This window comes from Salmo trutta, chromosome 8, assembly GCF_901001165.1.
Source record: "Salmo trutta chromosome 8, fSalTru1.1, whole genome shotgun sequence".
NCBI classification, from domain to species: Eukaryota; Metazoa; Chordata; class Actinopteri; order Salmoniformes; family Salmonidae; genus Salmo; species Salmo trutta.
The window spans coordinates 43,917,403-43,927,955 of NC_042964.1; the positions used below are offsets into that span (position 1 = coordinate 43,917,403).

Sequence of the window (10,553 nt, forward strand, 5' to 3'; positions counted from 1 at the left end):
ATTTATGTAGACAAAACCCTGTAGCAACATGCACAAGATACAGCCACATCAAAAAACAGCCCCATCCACCCCTATTCCTCAGCCATGTCGTATTTCATCCCCCTCTTACAGTTGTGATGGATAGAGTGGGGGATGTTGACAAACCCAGGGGGTGACATCAACGAGAGACTTTCGAAAAAATAAACTATCACTGGGTTTCTCAATGCCGCTAGGCTTTAGTTGCCCTGTCCCTTGTTCAACTCTCCACTGTGAAAGAATGTGGTCACGCAACAGGACAACAGTGGTCAGTTGTTGCTCAAAGTCTCACAACATTTCCATTTTGCCTTTTTCTTTACTTATGGAGTTGAGTAACAGAGCGTTACTTAGCTTCGATTTTAATTGACGCAGTTTCCCTGCAGTGAAAGAATGTTTGGCTTGAGTTGCAAGCTGACCCTTGACAAAGTGACCACCTGGTCCCGCTGGGTTTGGGTTTATGCTGTGGGGTCACACCTGAACTAACTTGTATTGAGGTCCACCATGTCTCAGCAGGGTGTCTGTTCAGATAGCTACCTGGATATGGGCCAGGCAGTTTAATGATTAACATGAGGAAATTGGCGCACTGGAATCCCAGACCATAATGATTCCTTATAAGGGATGTAACTGATGATGACAGAATAGTAGTGTAGTAGTGCAAAGCTAAAATAAATCAGTAAATCATAAATTCCACTAATATATTTTTCACAGTGTGGTCAACACATGGTTTTACTATTATTTTTGCATTTTAGTCCACATGAGTGTACTGTAATGATCAATTATTAACTTGTTATATTGACTACACTAATAAACTCCTAGGACTAGAGGGAGGAGTTAGAAGATATTCTCTAAGTACATTTAGGTTTTTCCTCTGAGAGGATCAAGGAAATTGCACATCGAGGTAAGTTTAAACAGTTCCTAGCATCTTATATTTGTTTTGTCATATTGATCGAACTTGGGAGTACACTTTGGTATTTCTCAATGCTGAAACATCAATCAAAGAAGTATCTACTGAACTTGAAGAGAAATACTACAAAGTATATAAAACCAATTAAATATATGATACAGTATCTATTGAATATTGGAACATTAAAATAGGACTAAATGTATTTTCAAATGTTATACTGTACTTGCATAATTGACTGACATTTAGAAATATAATAACATTTGAAGGGTGTACTGTACTGTCTTTGGTCAGTTTTAGGAAAATATTGCGAAGACCTATTACAGAATTGTACAAGATCCGTTTATTTACATAACAATATGATTTTCTCAGTTCCCATATATGAAACCACAATGAATTTGAATGCAGAATGATATAAACTTTTTTTGTGTGTAGTAATTATAGTGTAATGCTACATTTATGACAAGTCAGAAACTCGGGAACCTCTGAGTTAAAATTAACGTACGTAGTTTGCATAGAGCTTCCTATTGGTGGATTCTGATACTTTCCAAGTGTGAACTTGGGTATCATCTTTCTACAACGAGTTTCGAAGTTTGACATTTCCGAGTTTCCAAGTTCTGACTCAATCAGCCTGACTAACCGGTGTCTGTATGTAGCTTCGCTGCTTTTATAGCCTCGTTACTGTATATAGCCTGTCTTTTTACTGTTGTTTTATTTCTTTACTTACCTATTGCTCACCTAATACCTTTTTTGCACTATTGGTTAAAGCCTGTAAGTAAGCATTTCACTGTAAGGTCTACTACACCTGTTGTATTCGGCGCACGTGACAAATAAACTTTGATTTGATATGCAGCATAACTATTTTTTAACTACAGTAAATACATTCCCATTTTCTTATGTGCAAGACCACCCACATATTTCCATCCACCTCTAATATGTAGTTCCAGTGTAATACCTTTGTAAAGAGATTTATTTGGTATGGGATGCGTGTGCATGTGCGTGTGTGTGTGTGAGTCAGCATGTTAATGAAACCGACTGACTGACTGAATGCAAATCTGCTCTCTCTTTACTGGTTGCCTTGGTGACTTCTTGGGCTAAGGTGAAGATGAAGATCTATGGCGACATCTCTGACCACAAAACCTTCCTAGCTTTACCGTTATTTGGGTTTCACGTTCATTTCTCCCATATATTCCATGTGGAGAAGACTGCTGTGGAATGGACTCCTTTCTGTTGTTCTAAATGCTGGTGTTATGCAAATTAGGTTGGAGTTCACCCTAACAGTACGTTTATACTGGGCATTACTTTGAGAAATCAAACAACCAGAAATAAGTCATTTCACAAGGAGACATTGTCAGAGGTTGTCCACTATATGCGACAAATTGCAGAAGTCATTATTTTTCAAAGGAAGGAAACACCTTCTGTTAACCCTCCTATTATGTTGCGGATCAACTTGACCCCTAAATTACTAGTTAACCTCTCTTTTTCTCCATGAAATTAAATACCTTGTTCTCGTTTAGCGTCATGAACCTAACTCAAAATGTGGACACACTGATGTGTTGTGGAATGTCTATAGAGTTTGTGTACAAACATGATGTGAGTCATTTTGGCCCGGAGGCTTTCATGTGTACAGATATTTGCACAGGTCCAAAATAAACAAATGTCTGATGTATTTTGTTTTGACTGGTTCTGGTTGCACTTTTATAATAAAGTTTGGGTGAAAAGGAGCATTACCAAGCTTCTCAGTGAAAGAGCAGCAGATCTCTGACACAGACACTCCAAAATGAGCTCCAACAGAACATGCTTGTTTGTGAGAAAGGAAATATGTTTAACAAATAGTTCTTAAATATAGAGTTCTTTAACTCAAATGAATCCTACAGACGATGAACCATATATGTGACATTTAAAAAAAATAAAGAAGAGATATACATGAAAAATCATTATTGGACACCCTTTTTCTATAGTGAACCGGTTTCACAAGCTTTCCACGCTAATTTACAATCATTTTAAATGTAAAGATAGGCTCTCGTGGAATAACCGTTTATGTGCGCCACTCAGAATGGACGGACAAGCGCACAACTTTTCTGTTGCTGATGAAAATCGCCGAAATGTGGGAAAGAAACGTAAAACTGAAAGAATGGAAAGACAGGCAAAGGAAGATCTTACGGGATGCGGGACAACCCTTAAGGGTCAAGAAAAAAACTGGGAAAAGATGTCCAAAAGAGGTATGTGGAAGAACCGTATGTCAAACAATCAAGCTAGCTAGCTATAGAGTACAGTAACTAACTGTTCTGGGTTGTCTAATTTGTAACTAGAGAGAAAACATATTAGCGAAGGTTCGTTGGCTACTAACTTATACATTATCGTTACAAATGTTATTGCTAGATTATAGAAGAAACATAGCTAGCTACTTTTTCTCCATCCACCGGATGATGGCTACAATACAGTTACACTGTATCCTGCACGGAAGAGCGTGTTTGTTCCACGACGTGCAGAAAGGATTGTGGAAAGTTGACTGATGAGCGCAAGCTGCATCTGTTCAACAGTTTCTACACTGTCCCATACGAGAAACAACAAGCGTTGATTCTCTCCGGCCTAGAACAGGTTAGAAATTAGACAAAACGCCTATTATTATAATAGCTATATTGAACACTTGCATAGTTTAACTTTGACAGTAATGATACGTACATTAACGTTAACTCTAAAAGTGCAGTGTTACACAATGGTGCAATACAAACTCATTCTGTGTATAGGTTGGGAGTGTGTGAAAGATGGAGGTCCTGATCAAGCAATACCCTGAATGTGCTACAGTATATTCAATTCTGAATTTATCATTGTCAATTTTTATTGCAGCATGAGGTGAAACGGAGACGTAAACCTGAGGATACAAAGGAGAACAAACGACGGAAACAAACCTTCAAATACCATGTACAGGAAGCAGGCCAGAGATTGAATGTGTGCAAGGTCACTTTCATGAAGTTATTTACATGAAGGGCATCTGTACTTGAAAGTACTTAAAACATCATATCAGGTGTTAAAAAAGGACATCTACCATTGTCATGCAAAATGTCACATATACTGTTCGTCCACAAACTGAAATCATCACTGGAGATATACTGTTCGTCCACATTCTAAAAATTAAAACGGCAATAAAAAAATTATTTTTTTTAAATAACAAAAACATATCAATTGTTGTTGGAAGATATGAGTATGGTGAATTATTTGTCAACCATAAAACACCTAATGTGGTACACACAATTAATAATATAAAAATAATTGATTATCTTAAAATTGTCACATATATGGTTCTTCGTCTGTAGGATTCAAATGTTCTTGCATTTCTTCTTTCTGAAAGGTCTGACAAGACAAAATAAAGTTTTGGTTGTTTTTACTTGATTCTTTGACTGTCTTGAGTGTGTTTAAACTATACGGGTCAATCTGACTCATACCACAATGGCCGTACATTTTTTGGAGCAAAGCACCAGGGTTAAAGACTGAGGCAAACCAATTCTGGTGAACAGAAATTGGCAAAAAGTTAGGCTGAACTTTATGAAAATCACAGAAGAAAACCACTGTGCGATTAACCAATCGGGGGAGGGAAGGTCTCGCTAGCTTGAACACCGGGCTGGATTGGCTATTGATAAGTTCCCTACCTGTGTGAATGTTGTTTGATACCACAAGCTACATTTCTTTGGAAATAACAAACTGAAGTGGTCCGTCACTTACCGGGCATGTCCACTAGCAAGAGATGCCTCCGACAAAGTGACGGAGCCCATTCATTTTCAGTGTAAGGAAGTAAGTTAGCAAGGCAAGAGAAGCTTGCTGAACAGAGCCTGAACAGGGTGGGACTTAAGTTGGGGAAAGCTTGATATATATAAATTATTGCCAATATTGCACAACCAATTAAAGCTTAGAATAGCTTCCAGCCCCTACTGGATTCGCTGTCGATACCTAGCAGTACCTATCGTGTTGTTGGCTTGTTAGCACCCACATGGCAAGCTACTCAGGGCGAAGCTAGCGTGGCTAGGTGAGGCATTGCTTGTTGGTGGATATTGGCCATTTATAGTAGACAGCCTCTGAGCGATTTAACAGTTTGCATCAAGAGGCAATCAGAGTTTTGCTAAACATTATGCAAATTATCATTAGATGTACGTAAAAAGTAAGAATTAGTTGAACTTTTGATGGACAAAACTATATAAACTCAGCAAAAAAAGAAACGTCCCTTTTCAGGACCTTGTCTTTCAAAGATAATTTGTAAAAATCCAAATAACTTCACAGATCTTCATTGTAAAGGGTATAAACACTGTTTCCCATGCTTGTTCAATGAATCATAAACAATTAATGAACATGCACCTGTGGAACGGTCATTAAGACACTAACAGCTTACAGACGGTAGGCAATTAAGGTCACAGTTGTGAAAACATAGGACACTAAAGAGGCCTTTCTACTGACTCTGAAAAACACCAAAAGAAAGATGCCCAGGGTCCCTGCTCATCTGCGTGAACGTGCCTTAGGCATGCTGCAAGGAGGCATGAGGATTGCAGATGTGGCCAGAGCAATAAATTGCAATTTCCGTACTGTGAGACGTCTATAACAGCGCTACAGGGAGACAGGACGTACAGCAAATCGTCCTCGCAGTGGCAGACCACGTGTAACAACACCTGCACAGGATCGGTACATCCGAACATCACACCTGCGGGACAGGTACAGGATGGCAACAATAACTCCCAGAGTTACACCAGGAATGCACAATCCCTCCAACAGTGCTCAGACTGTCCGCAATAGACTGAGAGAGGCTGGACTGAGGGCTTGTAGGCCTGTTGTAAGGCAGGTCCTCACCAGACATCACCGGCAACAACGTCACCTATTGGCACAAACCCACCGTCGCTAGACCAGACAGGATTGGCAAAAAATGCTCTTCACTGACGATTCGCGGTTTTGTCTCACCAGGGGTGATGGTCGGATTCACGTTTATCGTCAAAGGAATGAGCGTTACACCGTGGCCTGTACTCTGGAAAGGGATTGATTTGGAGGTGGAGGATCCGTCATGGTCTGGACTGAGCTTGTTGTCATTGCAGGCAATCTCAACGCTGTGCATTACAGGGAAGACATCCTCCTTCCTCATGTGGTACCCTTCCTGCAGGCTCAACCTGACATAACCCTCCAGCATGACAATGCCACCAGCCATACTGCTTGTTCTGTGTGTGATTTCCTGCAAGACAGGAATGTCAGTGTTCTGCCATGGCCAGCGAAGAGCCCGGATCGCAATCCCATTGAGCATGTCTGGGACCTATTGGATTGGAGGGTGAGGGCTAGGGCCATTCCCCACAGAAATATCCGGGAACTTGTAGGTGCCTTGGTGGAAGAGTGGGGTAACATCTCACAGCAAGAACTGGCAAATCTGGTGCAGTCCATGAGGAGGAGATGCACTGCAGTACTTATTGCAGCTGGTGGCCACACCAGATACTGACTGTTACTTCTGATTTTGACCCCCCCTTTGTTCATGTCTGTGGAACTTGTTCAGTTTATGTCTCAGTTGTTGAATCTTATGTTCACTTAAATCCTTACACATGTTAAGTTTGCTGAAAATAAATGCAGTTGACAGTGAGAGGACGTTTCTTTTTTTGCTGAGTTTACGTTTTTGTCCATCTCTGTGTGACATTGGCCTAAGTCTCGATGGTCTGTCGTCAATATTCATATATCTTATAGAAATTCCCTCTCCTCCCTGAAGATGGCGCTTAACTGGCCCGGCCTGCTGTCGATCGGGGTGTTCTACCTCATCGTCCTCGCGACAGGCGTCTGGGCGTCCAGGAAGTCCAAACGCGAGGAGAGGAAGTGCACTGGAAACCTTAGTGAGGTTGCCATGGTTGGAGGGCGGAACCTCAACATCTGGGTCAGCATCTTCACTACCACAGGTGTGTAGTCAACCTAACTAACTTGTAACATAAGATCACCCAGATTTGAAAGCCATTGAGTTTATTTCAAAGTACTTTAGTGTTTTTCAATGTTTAGTGGTTGTTCTGTGTGACCACCCACTCTCTACAGCTACATGGGTGGGAGGAGGTTTCATCTTAGGCAATGCTGAGGTAGTCTACGACCCTAAAAGGGGCCTGGCTTGGGCCATTGGACCAATAGGCTCCTCCCTTAGCCTGGTTGTAGGTATGTATGGTTATGTTATCATAATACTTGGGCTGTGGAGGCTGCTGAGTGGAGGATGGCTCATAATAATGACTGGAATGGAGCGAATGTAATGGCATCAAACACATGGCAACCATGTGGTGTAAGGTAAATAATTCACAGTAAATGGATTTGATGGCTGCAGGTGCGTTGTTCTTTGTGAAACCGGTCCGAGAGAAGAATTACGTCACCATAATGGATCCGTTCCAGGAGAAGTACGGAAACACGTTTACTGCTATTTTCTTTATCCCATCACTCCTTGCTGACATCTTCTGGATAGCCTGTGTGCTTGCTGCATTGGGTAAGTCAGTTGTTCTGTCAGCAAAATAGCCATCACAGCACCTTTTGGCATGTGCCATGACTAGAGCCACGTTTACCTGGTTATCACCTGGTTATGTCACGTGGAAAAACTGTCTCTAGCTTAGATTTCTCTGAGTGCATCTTTGAAGTAATTTATTGAAGAATAAGCAATTGTTTTCCACCACCACATTATCTGGAAGCATGAGAATGAGTCTAAACTATTACATTAGTAGTTGGTGATGTTGGCCAACTCCCTGATGCATGAATGAGTGCATGAACCTGCATGGCATGTCTGTAAGTTATACATTGGGTGAATGGTTGAGGCCTTCTAGCGACATCATGACACTAGATCTCCGGGATGTTGTTGGCTATAGGCTACACACAGAAGCTTGCAAGCTACTACGCTAGCTAGAATGTGTGAACAATCTGTACAATGCTTTGCTCTAGGGGGAACGGTGAGTGTGATCATGGATATCCCATCACCTTTGGCTGTGGCCCTGTCTGCTGCCGTGGCAGTTCTCTACACATTGCTGGGAGGGTTGTACTCGGTGGCCTACACTGATGTCATCCAGCTCATCTTCATGTTCCTCAGCCTGGTGATAAAACTTTGTCCTGCACTCTTAGAAAAAATGGTTTCAAAAGGGTTCTTTGTCTGTCCCCATAGGAGAACCCTTTTTGGAAAGGGTTCAACATTTAACCCAAAAGGGTTCTACCTGGAACCAAAAAGTGTTCTTCAAAGGTTTCTCCTACGGGGACAGCCGAAGAACCCTTATTGGTTCTAGAGTCAACGTGTTATAGTGAGTGAGGCACGTGTGTGGTCTACTGTATATATACACGCCAAGATTCACTTTATTTACGTGTCAGAGTTTCTGTATGGGAATTGCTTCAACTTTTTTTTTCTTCTTCCCTTTCAATGGTTTTGTGGTTTCGTTTTTTTCCTTTCAGTGATTTTGTGGTTTTGTTTTTTCCCTTCCAGTGGTTCTGTGTGCCCTTCATACTGATGAGCCCCGCCTCAACAGACATTACAGTCACAGCGGTGACAAAACTGTATCAGGAGCCATGGACCGGCAGGCTGAAGTTGGCAGATGCAGGGTGCTGGCTGGATGACCTGCTACTGGTGGTAATGTCAACTTAAAGTCACATTTCACTCCAATTTCACAGTTTGTCAGAGGTGTTCAGACCTCAAACATGGTCTAATATCTAGTTGATTCCACATCACAGACCATCTGTTGTATAGATCTATATCTAAATGTCTCAATCCCAAACGAAGACCCTATAATTTTCATTGTATTGTGTTACCTTTCTATTTTCTGTGCTGGTTGTTTTCTCATTTAGGTCCTGTCACTTTTTGGATTTCAACATTTTTACGGTCCATTTCAATGTCTCGCTCTCTCAGACTCTAGGTGGAATCTGTTACCAGGCCTTCTACCAGAGAGTCCTGGCCACAGCCACTGTGGCTCAGGCTCAGTTCACCTGCTATGCTGCCTCTGTCTTCTGCTTCATCCTCGCCATACCACCTCTTCTCATTGGTGCTGTGGCAGCATCCACAGGTACAGCAGTGTGTTCATCAAAATGGAGGAGTAGGCTTCATGGGAAGAGCCGACTCTGTCCCAATAATGTCAATCGCTGGGAGTTCTGTAAATCTCATATGCTTGCTTTTTTTCTCTCCCTCACTTAGATTGGAACCAGACCAGTTTTGGTCTACCTACTCCCTACGAGCAGGACAAGGCGGGTATGATTCTGCCCATCTCCCTGCACCACCTGTGTCCACCTTTCGTCTCTCTTGCCGGAATCGGCGCCATTGCTGCTGCCGTGATGTCATCGATTGACTCTGCCCTGCTGTCATCTGCGTCCCTTTTTGCCCGAAACATCTACAAAAACATTTTCAGCAAAAGGGTGAGAGAAAGTTGGAGAATCTACTTACAAACATCTTAGTTTATTCTATGTAACTATTTATTTGTAAATGTTTCCCACAAATTTACAGAATAGGGCACTGCGATTGATTTTTCTTCTTCATTTTAGGCCTCTGAGAAAGAGATTCTACTGGTTGTAAAGGTGTCCATCCTACTGTTTGGTTTGATGGGGGCGGGCTTGGCAATGACGACCTCCTCTGTGTATGTCTTCTGGATTCTCAGTGGAGATGTGATGTACACGGTGGTGTGTGCACAGTTGATCTGCGTCCTCTTTCTGCCTGGGAAGGTCAATGGGTATGGTGCCTTGGCAGGCCTTCTGGTAGGGCTACTGTTGCGGCTCCTTGTGGGAGAGCCCCTGCTTGGTGTGCCTGGACTCATGCCCCTTCCCTGGGACAGCCTACACGAGGACGGGCGTCTGCTGCATGTCTTCCCGTTCCGCACCGGCATCATGTTGGTCTCTCTGGCCACCATCCTGGTTGTGTCACGTTTCGCAGCCTGCCTTTTCCTTAAAGGGCTACTGCCTGACAACTGGGATGTATATAGACTTGGTGAAAAAAGGATGATTTTGATGAAGAATATGGTAGCTAAGGATCTGACTGAGAAGATTGGACTGAACACAAGGAAGATGGACCCATCTCCTCATGCGAGCACAGAAGATATGAGCTCTTTACAATGACCTGGGGTCCCATCATGTAGATAGTTACATACAACGGCCAAAGGCCAGGAACAGGCAGGACTCAAACACCACAGCACAGTCAAGACTCTTAATTCAATAAAGAATGTTACCTTTTCAAAGAAATGTAGCTTGTGGAAAGTACTGTTTCCTTGTTCTTGTTACTTGTATGCCATCTTCATGTTTATGGTACATTTGTATGAATATCCTTCAAAGACTGTTTGTTTAGAAAGCAATAAAAATACAAGCTAAATAACGAGTGATCAAGCATGAATGACACCACCCTAGTTAGGTGGAAAAACAAGATAAAACGGTGAACTGTTACTTTAAGAGTTTGTCTCCCAGACACATATTAACCCAGTTCTGGACTAAGTAGCATTTTCAATGGAGATTCTTTGTGTGCACATTCTGGATCCTGAGTGTCTATAATATCATATACACAGTGGTGTTAGCCAAGTTAGCGATCCTATTTCTGTCTAGACAGGTCAATGAATATGGAGTGTGTTTGGGCTTTGGGATAGGGCTTTTCCTCTGTGGCCTGTTTGATGTGCCCACACACGCATACCTCTTCTTTGCT

At 42.1% G+C, this 10,553-nt stretch overlaps 1 protein-coding gene across 3 annotated transcripts; it reads left to right on the forward strand.

The window, feature by feature from the left end:
* Nucleotides 1-779: 779 nt before the first annotated feature.
* Nucleotides 780-10,232, forward strand: LOC115199052 (high-affinity choline transporter 1). Of its 3 annotated transcripts, none has more exons than XM_029761572.1 (9): nt 780-913; nt 6,645-6,828; nt 6,959-7,072; nt 7,236-7,391; nt 7,838-7,986; nt 8,367-8,510; nt 8,787-8,940; nt 9,069-9,286; nt 9,413-10,232. In XM_029761572.1, exons 2-9 carry the CDS (start codon nt 6,645-6,647, stop codon nt 9,977-9,979), a joined length of 1,686 nt encoding a protein of 561 aa, XP_029617432.1. In that variant the 5' UTR covers nt 780-913; the 3' UTR covers nt 9,980-10,232. The 3 variants fall into 3 exon arrangements, with proteins under 3 accessions (XP_029617432.1, XP_029617434.1, XP_029617433.1); XM_029761574.1 differs by lacking the exon at nt 780-913 and adding an exon at nt 4,466-4,708; XM_029761573.1 differs by lacking the exon at nt 780-913 and adding an exon at nt 4,466-4,700.
* Nucleotides 10,233-10,553: the final 321 nt, after the last annotated feature.